Source organism: Peromyscus leucopus, chromosome 23 (genome assembly GCF_004664715.2).
Source record: "Peromyscus leucopus breed LL Stock chromosome 23, UCI_PerLeu_2.1, whole genome shotgun sequence".
Classification (NCBI taxonomy): domain Eukaryota; kingdom Metazoa; phylum Chordata; class Mammalia; order Rodentia; family Cricetidae; genus Peromyscus; species Peromyscus leucopus.
In genome coordinates, this window is record NC_051082.1 from 33668609 (window position 1) to 33682805 (window position 14197).

Here is a 14197-nt window from a genome sequence, read left to right on the forward strand (position 1 = left end):
TTAAAGTTAATTACCTCGCCAGGGTCCCTGTCTCCAAATGCAGTCACCTTGAGGGTTAGGGCTTCAATGTCCACATTTTTGGGTGGCGTGATTTGGTCTATACCATAACATCAGCTTCCTGTCTCCAAAATTAGAAAAATAAAAATCAAAGGCCTTTGAACTCATTGAAATCAGTGGGCTGAAGGTAGTCACTTAGGGAAGGAACTGTTTTATCATAAAGGATCATATCTAGGCAGACACATTCAGCTATAGGGTGGACAAGGGCCTGGTATGTATTGACCATGGTCCCAAGAATAGCCCAATCCACTGCTTAGAGAGACTGTAGCCTATCTGAGTACACTGTCTTGACCCATATCTTGTGTTTCTTGAAATAGATTTGTGACTGACTGAATTTATCTTTCAAGTTCTTAGTACATTGTTGAGCAGCCTGCACACCTACATGGTTGGAGTCTTTCTAGGATTCTCTTTCAAGGGTTAGTTGCCCTATATTTGTTTCCTGTGGAACTACCAGGGTATAGCTTAGCTGGACTGACGTGGCCTTGCCAGTCTTGAGGAGATCTACCCACATTAGTAGTAAGCTCCGCTCTGGTTGGAAGACAGGTTACCCATTGTCGTTTGCATGCTATTTATTCATTTATCTTTACTCCTTCAGGGACCTTTGGGCAGAATCACCCCTGGGATGTTTTCACCCCTGCCTCCTGGAGTCACCCAAGAGTCCCCTTTGAGGTTCTGACAGACCCTCGGAGCATGCCCACCCACCTAGCACTGGAAACAGATGTTGCTGCTGGGTGCTCGGGAGGACGGCAGGAGCAGGGCAGTGTGATGGAGGAGAAGGTACTGTTTGAGGTTGGTGCCTGAACCAACCATTTGTGTTTCCTTCACGGGTTCTCTGCTGAACAGCGGGGTGCACACACAGGCTAAGAGAGTCAAAGCATAGATCTGGTGAACCAAGGCAGCAGGGAAGGAGAGCATGTCTCCCCCATCCTGGGCAATGGCACTGATATGGACCAGGGGACAAGCGATCCATCTGTGGGATGAAGGAGAGGATCTCCCAGCCCTTTCCTCCTTTTGCCTATAGAAAGCTGTCCCTGGCCTTGGAGCACAGGAGACAAGGCAGCATGTTCAACCTAGTGTCACATCTGAGAAGGGCAGATCCTGCACATCCAGCCCATGCTTTATTCTGCACACATTTCAAAGCAGGGACTCCTAATCACCGAGAGGAAGCTGTGCTCAGCTTAATGCTCAACTCTATGAGCGTTAACATTGGAGCAAGAGATTTGGAGAGGGCCCTGGTCGATGCAGCCTTGATTTAGAGCTCCCATGAAGTATGTGGCTTTCCAAGAAATGCTTGCCCTTTTATAAATTGAAAAGAAGGTCATTTCGTGAGCTATGGCTTGCCAGCTACATCACAACTCAAAGCAGGACACCTGCTCTGCCAGCAGAATCGCGCCTTCCGTTTGTCCTCGGCAGCCTCACAGAATAGATTCCCCAGGATAACCCAGCCACTGACTCCTGCTTAGAGCCCCAGAGGTGTTCAAAATAGAAACAAAGGATCCAGGCCAGCACACACAAGGAACAGCCTCTGCCTCACCTGAAGCAGCTTTCCGGATCTTGTTCTCAAGGCTACCAAGGGATACCACAGCAGCAGTCTGGGGAGACTCAGAACGTGGCTGGCACTGTTGGCTGATTTAGAAATAGTCATTTCAGCTAGCATTCAATATGGAGAATGCTAATGTGTTCATTAATTCTGATAGGCCGGCAATTTAGAAAACAAAAGCTTAGGTGGAAGTGGGAAGAGAGAAAGGAGAAACAGGGAAAAAAAAAAAGACAAAGCCCCAGCCAGTTCTTGTGTTTGGAGGCAGAACTAGGGAGAAATCAAACTTCAGGTTCAAGGGCAGAGGTGGGGGATAGGGGTGGGGTGGGGTCCTGGAGGACAAAGAAGGAGAAAGGTGGAGGCAGGAAGAGGGATGGAGGAAGGAGGCCGAAGGACGCTCAGTGAGACAGAATAATTCATAGTGCGCTCACTCTCCAAGGGTGAACCACGTCTTCCTGAGTGCTCTTGATCTTGTATAGGAAAACATGACTCTGATTGGTCTGACTACAGTAGATACCTTGAAAACCAGTCAAAAGTTTATATTACTTACTTTTCTACCGCTGTGATAAAAACACATGACCAAGGCAACTTACAGAACAAAGGGATGGTTTGGCTTATGGTTCTGGAGGGAGAAGGGTCCATCACACCAGGGAGACAAGGCAATAAGTGGCATGACAGTGGGAGCAGAAGCTGAGCGCTCACATCCTAAAGACAGACACTGAGAGGGCAGTGCTGCAAGGCTCTGTAAGCCCCAAGCCGAGAGAGTCCGCCAGAAATGGCGCCAGTCTGGAAACACTCAGTGACACCCTTCCTTCAACAAGGCCGCAGCTCCTGAGCCTCCCAAACAGCACACCTAGCTAATTTTATATCAGCTTGAACTTGACACAAGCTAACGTCATCTGAAAGGAGGGACCCTTGGTTAAGAAGATGCCATAGGCCATTTATTTAGTGATTGACTGGGGCAGCCCATTGTGGGTGGTGCCATCCTTGGGTTGGTGGTCCTGGGATCTGTAAGAAAACAGGCTGAGCAAGGCATGAGGAGCAAGCCAGTAAGCAGCACCCCTCCCTGGTCTCTGCATCAGCTTCTGCCTCCAGATTCCTGCTCTGTTTGAGTTCCTGTTGTGACTTCCTTTGATGATGAACAGCAATGTGGAAGTGTAAGCCAAATAACCCCTTCCCTCCCCAACTTGCCTTTTGATCATGGTGTTTCATCACAGCAATAGAAATCCTAACTAAGACAAGTTGGTACCAGGAGTGGGGTATTTCTGTGACAGACCTGACCATGTTTTGGGGAGGATTATGGAAGGACTTTGGAACTTTGGGCTATAAAATCCGTTGAGTGTTGAGCTTGGAAGATAGGAATATTGAGAGCAGTGGAGACAACGGAGACCTGGCTTGTGAAGTTCCAGAGGGAAGTTTAAAGACTCTGGCAGGGCCATTTGCTATTTTGAGTTGAGGATCTGTGGTTCTGGTTATCTGGGGAGGAAGAATCCGCTGTGATTAACAAGAGGCCAGAACTGTTAGCATTCTGCTGCCATTCCAGCTGTATGATCGCACATGGGCAGTTCAGGAGCTAAGCAAGGGGTCTTGCATCTTAAATCATCAGTGCGAGCTGCATGATTACGCATGTGAGGCATGGTCACGCAATTTGCGCGTGTGTGACGTATAGCTCTGTAAGCCCACCTGTGCCTTAGAAAGCTGGACACCGACTCTTCCTCTTCCTCTCCCTCTCTCTGTTCTCTCCTGCCCCCACTGCCCCCCCCCTCTCTCTCTCTCTGCTCTCTGCATGTGTTCCTTTCCCAGGCCTGGTCCTTTTGGCCACACACCCCCAACAAAGTTCTGATACTGGCTTTTGTAGTCACTTGTGCCTCATGACCTTTCTGCATGGTAACCAGCACCACTTATCATTTTTAAGTGCCATGACTCACTCCCTGGTGATTACGTGCATGCGAGCCGTGTGGTCATGAAATCAGTGCATGCATGGCGTAGCTCCAAAAGCCCACCTGCCCATGTTCACAGAATGTAGATGTAACCAACCGTCTTATTAAATAAGAAACATAGAACCAATGTAAAGAAGAAAGCCAAGAGGTCAGAGCTCAGAGCTAAAACCTTACCCTTCCTCCTGCGGTAGTCCTACCTCTCCGAAAGAGACCTACTTCCTGTGTGTTTGTCTTTAGATAGTCTTTCTGTTCTGCCTTCTCATTGGTTGTAAACCCAAACACGTGACTGCCTTGTCACTGCCTGTAAGTACAGCCCTCCAGGTCTTAAAGGTGTATGTCTCCAATACTGGCTGTATCCCTGAACACACACAAAGAGACTTACCTAGCTCTGCCTACCAAATGCTGGGATTAAAGGTGTGCGCCACCACCGCCACGCTCTTGCTATGGCTCTAATAGCTCTGACCCACGGGCAACTTTATTCATTAACATACAATTAAAATCACATTTCAGTACAAATAAAATACCACCATAATAGGAATCCTTTAAAAAGCTGGACACAGACTCCTCCCTTCCTCTCTGTTCTCTTCCTCCCACTACCTCTTGTCTGTTCTCTCTCTCTGCTCTCTGCATATGCTTTTTCCCCAGGTCCTTTGTCTGCCCCCTTCTCCTAATAAAGCTCCAATACTGGGTTTTGTCATGGCTCATGACTCATGACCTTTCCAACTCAGTAACCAGAACCACTTATCATTTTTTTGGTTGTTTTTTTTTTTAAGACAGGGTTTCTCTGTGTAGCTTTGTGCCTTTTCTGGATCTCACTTTGGAGACCAGGCTGGCCTCGAACTCACAGAGATCCACCTGCCTCTGCCTCCTGAGTGCTGGGATTAAAGGCGTTCACCACCATTACCCAGCCTGCTTATCTTTTTTTTTTATTTATTTAATTTTATGTGCATTGGTGTTTTGCCATCGGTGTCCAGTCCCCTGGAACCTCAGTTACAGACAGTTGTGAGCTGCCATGTGGGTGCTGGGAATTGGACCCAGGTCCTCTGGGAGAGCAGTCAGTGCTCTTAACCACTGAGCCATCTCTCCAGCCCCCGCTTATCATTTTTCACAAGAACCACTAAAGCAAAACCTTTCCTTTGCTGGGAGAATGGATGCTGGTCAGCCGGGGCTGAGGAATCAGCAGTGATTAAGAAGAGGCCAGCATCATTGAGGTGAGATCTTCTGGGAAGCATTTCCTCATGGTCAGCACACGCCAACTGTGTTTCAGAAGTGGCCAACTTTGTACCTCGTGCTGGCTGTTGAACTTGGTAGTGTGAGAGTCACCCAGGTGGTTCTGGTTTTAAAGGCATGAAGGGGTCACGGAGAGCAACCTGAGCTTGGCACCGTGTGGCAGGGCTGGCGTCCCTGAAGAGAGCCCAGGAGGGGCTATTGGTGAAAGTGAAGCCCAGTTGCAGCGAGGGGCCCAGCAATTTTGGAGAGGCTGGTACGATGGGATGGCCTCCAAGAACAGCAGCAGGTGTGGAGTGGAGTTGGCCTGAGCCTGGACAACAAGTTGTGTGTGCTGGAGAGAGCTGAGCCGAAGAAGTGGCCAAAGCTCCCTGGAGGAGGCTGGAAGAGCTGAGCGAAGCCCAGACATTGGACACTGAGTTGTTTGTACTGTTGGAGTCGGGTTTTGCTTGTGTTTGATTGTGACGGGTTCTTCCCTCTTGAAGTAAGGAAATAATTTATTTTTAAGTTTACAGGAGCCCACAATTGGGAGACAGAATTTTAAAAGCGATTTTAGGTTTTAAAAGAGACTTGGGATTTTTTTTTTTTTTTTTTAAGGAGACTGAATTTTAAAGTGTTTGACTCTGTAAAGACTGTGTAACTTTTAAAGATGTTTATATGTGTGACACTGAGGATGAACAAGGAAGGAAAGACGATGGCTTAACAGTGGTGTGTGGTGTGTTTGTGTGTCAAGGTGACAAGGGCCTGCCTTAGCTCGGGCATGGATTGCTGTAAAGAGACACCATGACTCCTACGAAGGGAAAGCACTGAATTGGGGTGGCTTACATTTGCAGAGGTTTAGTCCATTATCGTCATGGTGGCTGACAGCATGAAGGCTGAGAGTCGTCCTATTGTAGGTAACAGGAAGTGGTCTGAGACACTGAGTGTGTGTCGAGCACAGGAAACCTCAAAGCCTGCCCCCACAGTGACACACTTCCTCCAGCAAGGCCACACCTCCTAACAATGTTACTCCCTATGAGCTTTTGGGGGCCAATTGCATTCAAACTACCACCAGGTCAATTGTCCTGGCTGGTTTTATGTCAACTTGACACAGCCAGAGTCAGTCATCTGAAAGGAGGAAGCCTCCACTGAGAAAATGCCTTCATAAGATCTGGCTGGAGGCAATCCTGTTGGGCATTTTCTTAATTAGTGATCAATGGGGGAGGGCCCAGCCCATTGTGAGTGGTTCCATCCCCTGGCTGGTGGTCCTGGGTTCTACAAGAAAGCAGGCTGAGCAGGCCATGAGGAGTGCGCCAGTAAGCAGCACCCTTCCATGGCCTCTGCGTCAGCTCCTGCCTCCAGGTTCCTGCCCTGCTTGAGTTCCTGTCCTGACTTTCTTCAGTGATGAACAGCAATGCTGGAGTGTAAGCCAAATAAACCCTTCCCTCCCTGACTTGCTTGGTCACGGTGTTTTGTCACAGCAATAGAAACTATAAATGAGGCAGGGACCAAGTATTCAAACGCCCAAGACTAGGGGACTTCTCATTCAAAACACCACAAAGTTACTTCTTAGATAAAAAGGACAGAAAACAACACCCTGAGCCCGTATACAGTGTGTTTGGACCAGGAATCCAAAGGGTAAAATTGCAGAATAAGGTATTTCATGGTTGTTCCTGAGAGAGGGATCCCTGGCTTCCACTCTCAAGTTAATTCATTAGTCATGTGATCTCCAGCCGTCCCTTCTGCTGGGCTATAAAATGGAGGGTGGGTTTAGATGATCTAGAAGTTTCTTTCCAGCCTTAAAACATGTGTGCTTGTCCAAATCCCTGTTCAAGAAAAACCTAGTGGATTCCTTGGACTCTGAATGTTGGTGTTGCCTCTTCTAAGCCGCCAAGAGATAGCAGACAGCCATCCATAGTCAAAGTAAACTGACTAGATGTCCCGTGAGAGCTCACGGGACGATGCTTCAGGCTAGCTGGTGCTGAGACACAGCAGCACTAAAGCTCCAGGGGACGCTCTCTTGTGCTCTGGCCAGGTCAGCCAGCCTGAGCCTTGTTCTCACACAGAAAAGCCATGTGCCCCAGGTGGCACTTGGTCCCAGTCACCAGAGGGGTCACAGTTCCTGCTCTTGCATCTCTGTCTTCTTCCTCCAGACTGAAAAGACTCCTCCCCTCCCCTCCCTGGAAGGTCCAGTTGTTGAAGCGGAGGTGAGAGAAGATAAAAGCCGATGGTCTGCGTTTTGCCGCGGCAGGTCAGTCTGGAAAGAATGCAGCCGCAGCCGTTCTTGGCTGAGGCCTGTAGCCCTCTCTGATTCCTACATGCGTTACTTGTCCCTCGGCTCCCCCAGGCTGTGAGTATAACTGAGGTCACTACCCAAGTGTGTAGTGTCTTATCTACTGTGATGTAATGCCCCCAGTGTTTTATCTGGCTACCACCCATGACCAAGGCTGGTATATGCGTCTTTGTCGTCAGCTCTGCAGCTGGTGTTACTGGCCTCAGCAGCCCAAGAGGCAGTGTGGCCTCACGGACTCTCACACAGGTGCCCTATGTAGCCCTTTTGGCTTCCTGAGGACATAGAGTGAGGGGGAAGACCCCAGGGCTCCCGAAGTTGCAAATCCCAGGCTACCTCAAAGCCATGTATGCACTCCAGGTCCCTGTGCACTGGGACATGGCAGGTTCTAGAGAAGCAGAGTGAATGAATATTCCTCTCCAGATCCCCGAGATGTTCTTCTCTAAGTCCTGGTCACCAACAGACCCAAGGAAACAGTCCCTCCAGTGTCCTCTGATGCCTCTCCCACCGTAGACTCTAGGTTTAGAGCCTGGGCGAGGGACAGCCCCATCCTCACCATGGGTCACGCTCATCACGAGCTCAAGCTCCTTCCCTGTGGAGCTGTTTCCACCTCCACAGTGGGCTAACAGCAAAGACAGCTACAGGGACCCTGGCCTTCCACCTGCACCCCAAAAGTGCAGACAGAGGCATAGGGGGTGGGGGCCCAGGGCATCCACTTTCCAGCTGGATCCGCATCCTTTATGAAACATTATGGGAGTTTCTACTTACCTCTGTTCACACCCTGAAGGGGCAGCCCTTAGTCACACGGCCACAGCTGGTCACACCAGAGGCCACGACTAAGGAAAACGCCAAGTGTGAGAAAGGGTTGTTGTTAGACAACTAGCAAGTTCTGTCCTAGATGCTAAAAATGTAAAATGGCCAGGCCTTTAATCCCAGCGCTCGGGAGGCAGAGGCCGGCGGATCTCTGTGAGTTCGAGGCCAGCCTGGTCTACAGAGTAAGTTCCAGGAAAAGCACCAAAACTACACAGAGAAATCCTGTCTCAAACAAACAAACAAACAAACAAACAATAAATAAATAAATGTAAAATGTTTTGAATGCTATCAGGATTAGAGGGTCTTTTACATGGAAGCTCCACCCACCATGTACATTATGCCAGAATGTGTCTGGAAGCCATGAACCCAAAGTTTGACTGGGTCAAATAGCTAGCCTGTGGGAAAACAACATAGATTTGGGTTGTAGTTAATTGGACTGCAGATTGTTTCAACTTCCTGTTTATATACTTGGCAATCTCCCAAGAAAGTATGGTGTAGAAGGAGTTTTCCTGTCCCAACTGCCTGTTTCCAAATAACCAGCAGTCGCTTCCCAAATAACTAACTTGGAGACTTAATATAAATTATAAATGTTTGGCCAAGAGCTCAGGCTTGTTATTACCTGACTCTTACATTTAAATTAATCCATATTTCCTACCTATGCGTTGCCATGTGGCTCATGGCTCGTTACCTCATTTTCTACATGTCCTGCTTCCTCGGCAGCTGGCTGACATCTCCTCTGACTCCAAGTTTCTTCTTCCCATCATTCTCCTAGTTAGGTTGTCCTGCCTGACTACCAGCCAATCAGCTTTTTATTAAACCAATCTGAGTGACAAATCTTCACAGTGTACAAAAGGATTATTCCACAGCATTATGGGGTACACCGAGATGTCGGATGTCATGGTGTGTTGAAGTTGGAGACTGGAAGTGGGAAACTCCTTCCCTCACTACTGACACCATTAGCATCTCCATCCTTGGCAGATGGAGTTAGCAGGGAGGCCGGCAGCTGCAGGATGATCTCTTTACACATCTACAGGCACTCTTTTGCCTCCAGGCGCCTCTCTCCTCAAAGACACCGATGTAGGAGATGAGGTGGGAAAAGGTTCCAAATGTCACTAAGAGCAAGTACGGCAAGAGGCCACAATGGTAGGTGGTGTTTGACTCTCTTGGGTCCACAGAGTGGCAGCCCAGAATGGCAAAGGGGAGTTAGCTCTAAATTCAGAATTGGTTTTGATTCTCCGTGTTTGCTTATGGCAAGGATAAATGAGCAGAAAGTAAAGTTGAGAGGTAAATGGTGGGGGGAAAGAGGGGACACTGGGTCTGTTGGGTGGGTCTTACGCCATCAACACTGGTGGTGGCTGAGCAAATTTTAAAGTGTATGCCCTTTAAGGCAGGAAACATTAGAAATGATACACACATTCTATCCATATTTTACTTCAATTGGCAACATGAAGATCGTACACTCATTCACCAGTCTTTGGATGTCCAATGCATCGTAAGTAAATTTCCATTTCTGCTTTTACAAAAGCAAGCCTGGAGGATGAGCACGTTTGCCAAGCATGGAAGTGCAGTGTCCTTCCCAGTGTCTAGGATTTCCCCAAACTCTAACAGTTGTTTATCCTTGGTTCTCCATCGTCCGCCAGCTCCTCATGTCAAAGCCCTGTCTTCAGCCTTCACAAAGTCTCGTTTTTCTCCTTATTTCCCATTCATATAATTTTCACTTTGTTCAGATAAATTTACAATCCTGACCAAGTGTGCAAGAGGCACAGGCAGGTTTGAAAACAGACAGCCGAGTCTGGGTGAGCACGCGGCTCTCCCCAGTCGGGCAGAAGGTTACCATTGCTGTCTATGGCTTGAGAGCATTCACAGGGTTGTGCGCATTGATTTGCAGGGTGGGTAGTGGTGGAGTCGCTCAGACCACCAGTTCCTTTCAGAAAACTTCTACTACAGGGATCCTCCATGCAACAGATTCCCTGGAGGTCCAGTCAAGTTTTCCATGGGTAGCTTGGCTACACATAGAAAGCCAGAAAGGTCACAGGTTGGGGGAGGGAGGACTTCATGGACAGCTCATAGGACAAGGTGCTCTTCTTTCCACTGTCTTAATGAGGCCCACGTGTGAAAGATCTCCCACCCGAGGCCATCTGAGACATTAAATTCAATAGGACTTGTAGATGGATTTTTCTTTAGGCCACTAGTTCACAAAAAAACAACACAGAGACTTATTAATTATGAAAGCTCAGCCAATTGCTTAGGCTTGTTTTTAACTAGCTGCTATAACTGAACCCACATCTTTTAATCGACATTCTTTTATGTGCCTTGGTTACCTTTACTTTGTAAAGCCCATGCTACTTGCTCTGCATCCCTGGCGTCTCCTACAGACCATGCTTCCTCTGAGTCCGGCTCTAGACTCCTGGCATCTCTGCCCTTCTTCTCAGCATCCTCTCTGCCCTGAAAATCCTACCTAGCTAGTGGCCATTTAGCTTTTTATTAAGCCAATCACAGTGACATATAGTCACACAGTGTCAAGGAATATTCCACAACGAGGACTTTGTTCATTCCTCATTATATCCCTGGAGAACACCCCATTGGTGATCTCCACAGAGGAGGCAACTGAGGCTGTGGGAGACTGTGCTGCTCACCTGAAGTAAATCACTAGCAGGTGGCCAGGCACAGGTATGGCCTCACTGCTCTTTCGCTTTCCTGCCGCTGTCCTCTGAGAGCAAGCCTTGGGCTTTTGTGTGAACACACAAAGAAAAGACAGAGACCGCACCTGCTCTAAACATGGGGATGCCTTGGACAAGTGGCAGATGACTGTGAACCAAGCTTCCATAGCCTGCAGAACACAGCCCCAAGGTTGGCACTCGGGCAACTCGTTGATACGCCTGTTGCCTAGGGTCCTTTTAAAGTTGAAACAGAATGGTGGGAAGACATCTGGGAGAAGGTGCTTCCCTGGTTCAGCAGTGGGAGTCAAGGCATGGGAAGATGACTGGGAATCCTTTCCAAAGAGATGGTACCCAGCAGGATGTGCATGGAGTAAAGCAGGGACTAGACTAGCTTTTGGCAGGGACTATAGGACAGGCTGGAGAACAAGGGACCAAGACGGCAGCAGAACTCAGAGACAAACCATGTTGCAGGAGGCAGGTTAGTACCCCTCATTCCCCTGAACATTCAGATTTTTGTTTGTTTTGAAAATCATTCTGAGTGCCTTTGGGGGAAGCCTATTAGACATTTACTTCACAGTGTTTGTTGGGCACTGCTCTATGCCTATACTGTACTGTAATCCCACACAGAGACACATCCACAAACAGAGGACTCTGTCCTGAAGAGGGAAAGACAGGTCTCTAGCCTTCATCACTCCATCGCTTGGCTCTTGCATGATGGGAGGTATAGTTTTTTGTTTTTGCTCTTTTGGGGGTCCAGTCACCCAGCTTCCAAATAAATCACACATGGAGGCTTATTCTTAATTATAAATGTTTGGCCTTAGCTTGGCTTGTTGCTAGCCAGCTTTACTTAACTTAACCTGTCTCTTTTGCCTCTGGGCTTTTCCCATTCTCTTACTTCTGTAAATCTTATTCTTACTCCATGGCTTGCTGTGTAGCTGGGTGGCTGGCCCCTGGAGTCCTCCTCCTTCTCTGGCTACTCCTTCTCCTCCCAGATTTCTCCTCCTTTTAATTCTTTTTGCCTGCCAGCCCCACCTATCCTTTCTCCTGCCTCACTATTGGCCATTCAGTTCTTTATTAGACCATCAGGTGTGTGGGTCTGACTGACTCGTAAGGCAGAGGCAGGACCAGGCCAGCTGATCTTTCCCTGGGGCTAAGTGGGATGGTGAGTGTCAATGGTGCAGACCCCCCCCCCCATTCCACCGAAGAGAAGCACACTGGACTTGGAGACTTGTCAAAGCAGGAACTTGCTTTATTGCATCACAAGTGGACTTATATAGGTTGGGAGGATGGGGGGATGGGGTGAGGATAGTGGGCCAATGAGATGATGCCACCTCAGCAGTTACTAGGCAGAGGTGATTCTAGGTTGGGTAGTGCTGAGTCTTTTATATGTGAAAGTCATGTCTGAGGACAGATCGCCAAACTCGAGCTAGGCTCGGGAAGTTACAATGGGCCTCACACCCAGGCCTTATGGGGCCCAACAAGGTGTTTTAGACAGGTGAAGTAACACAGCTTCACAGAGCTAAACAAATGCAACATGAACAAAAGTAACACATCTTACAATAATATTCCCCAACAGGAGGAGCATGGAGCACTGTGGGAACACTGGACAGGGGATGTTGGGGGAGAAGGCGTTTGGAGAGAGGGAATTCATGCTGATACCTGAAAGATATTAGTGTAAATACTAGGATGTGGCCACTTTAAAGGGGTTTAAAAGGAGACAGAGGTGTTACCACGTGGATGAACCTAAGGATATTGTGCTAAAGGAAACAAACCAGTCACAAAATGACTAATACTGCCTGATTCCAAGACACAAGGTACCCAGAACAATCAGACTCATCAGAGTCGAAGCAGAATGGCTGCTGTTAGAGGAGACGAGAATGAAGAGATGTTGTTTAATGTCCATGTGTTCAGTGTTGTAAGGTGGAAGAGTCTGGGAACTGAACATGGTGGAATGTGGGTCTAGTCCTGGCACTTGGGAGGGCAGGAAAATCAGGAGTTCCAGGTCACCCTCAGCTATATAGGGAGTTTAAAAGGCCAGAGACCAGCCTTAGGCTGTATGGGACCCTGTCTAAGAAAACTAAAAAAGAAAGTAAGTTCTGGAAATGAATGGTGATGATGGTCGTACAGCAGTGTGAGGGTACTAAATATGTATTTGGTTCAGGTGGTCAACTTATACAACATATTTTATACCACAATTAAAAATAAAGAAGTGAGGGGACTGGAAAGACGACTCTTGTTAAAAGCACTTGTTGCTCTTCCAGAGGACCCGGGTTCAGTTCCCAGCACCCACACAACAGTTCACAACCATCTGTAACTCCAGTTCCAGGGATATGATGCCCTCTTCTGGCCTCCACAGGCACTGCACATACACAGCACACAGACACACATGCAGGCAAAACACCCATACACATAAAACAAAAATATTTTTCAAAGAAATAAAAAGAGAAGAGGTAAGAATATGAAAGGGCAAAGCCCTAAAGGAAGAGAGAAGAGGGGCAAGTTCTGGACCTGAGTTGGAATTGAAATGGTGTTGGGGTGGGGAAGCAATTGGAACAAGAAAAGAATTGTAACAGGTGGGAGCATTTGGCTTTCCAAGGTCCCTAGAAAAGACCAGAAAGAGTTGGTGATATACAGCCAAGGGGAAGGGACCACACAGACACATGCATTTGGAAGGCATGCTGGGCTGCTCAGTTGGGGACTCTTGTACCTGCCAGTCTCCAGACACGCCCCAAAATCCTCACACTTACTCTCTTCCCCCAGACTGCTGCCAGCAAGAAGAAGGCCTCACTGGAAGATGCCCGAGCTCAAATGGCCCAGCATTTACCAGGGCCTCCAGTGCCACGAGGTCGCCTGTGTGTCTGCTCCTGGGGAGAAGCCAGATCTGTCCATCATTGGTGCGGATGCGTTCACCATCAGTTTCCACGGCCAGGAAAGAGAAGCGGAGCTGCTGGGAAGGAAGGAACTCACACCCTGGAGCAGTTTCTTGCCCGAGTGCTAAGGGCCTCTGCTTCCTTGCTTGGCTAGTTCTTTCCTGTGTAATGGAAAGGTCTAACTGAGGTTGAGCTTTGCCCTGTGGGAGCAAAGGAGAACAAAAAGAAAAAATGATCTCAGCCCAGGTGGGCTCAACCTGCAGCAATTAGAACTGAAATTTCAGAGAACAAGTTGGATTCACAGTGTCCATTCTGGAGAGTCAATGTTTCACTGTGTGGGGGAAATCCAGAGCAGGTGGCCACCGCCAGTGGCCCCTACATAGCTCTTCTACATACCACCTACCACTTAGGGCATCTGCCTCTGGGGAGGCTGCTGAGAAACACAGATGACATTTTGCTAGTGTGCTTTTTTGGCCAGGGAGGCCTGCTTTCAGACAGATGTGGTCTCCATCAATTCCTAACAATACCCTGGGTGTAGACACTGTTAGCAGCCATCTTACCAATGAGGAAATGGAGACTTCCAGAAGTCAACTGCTGTAACAGATAAGAGATTTATCAAGAGGGGCCTGGCTTTTCCCCTACCCCAATACTCAGGAAAGGCTAGGTGTGGCTCCTAGGAGCTGGGGGGCGGCAGAGGTGGGGATCAGTCCCTCTGTGGCCAGTACAGGTGCCAGATCAAAGGTGTTGGTGGCCGTTCGGGCCCCTTCTAACCCCGACCACACCTGGGCTGCCAGTGAAAGAGATCTACAGACCGAATGATGTTC

The 14197-nt window shown here is 48.4% G+C and overlaps 1 protein-coding gene across 2 annotated transcripts in view; it reads left to right on the forward strand.

The window, feature by feature from the left end:
* Positions 1-13680, forward strand: part of LOC114699154 (WD repeat-containing protein 49-like) — a 48924-nt gene extending 35244 nt beyond the window's left edge. The window contains exons 16-18 of one of the 2 annotated variants that reach the window (XM_028878077.2): positions 653-846; positions 6894-6991; positions 13264-13680. In XM_028878077.2, the coding sequence (XP_028733910.2) occupies positions 653-846; positions 6894-6991; positions 13264-13501 (530 nt within the window). In that variant the 3' untranslated portion in view covers positions 13502-13680. Of the gene's footprint in view, positions 1-652; positions 847-6893; positions 6992-11721; positions 11999-13263 lie in introns of those variants that run through there. The other variant, XR_005089836.1, reaches the window with a different exon arrangement.
* Positions 13681-14197: the final 517 nt, after the last annotated feature.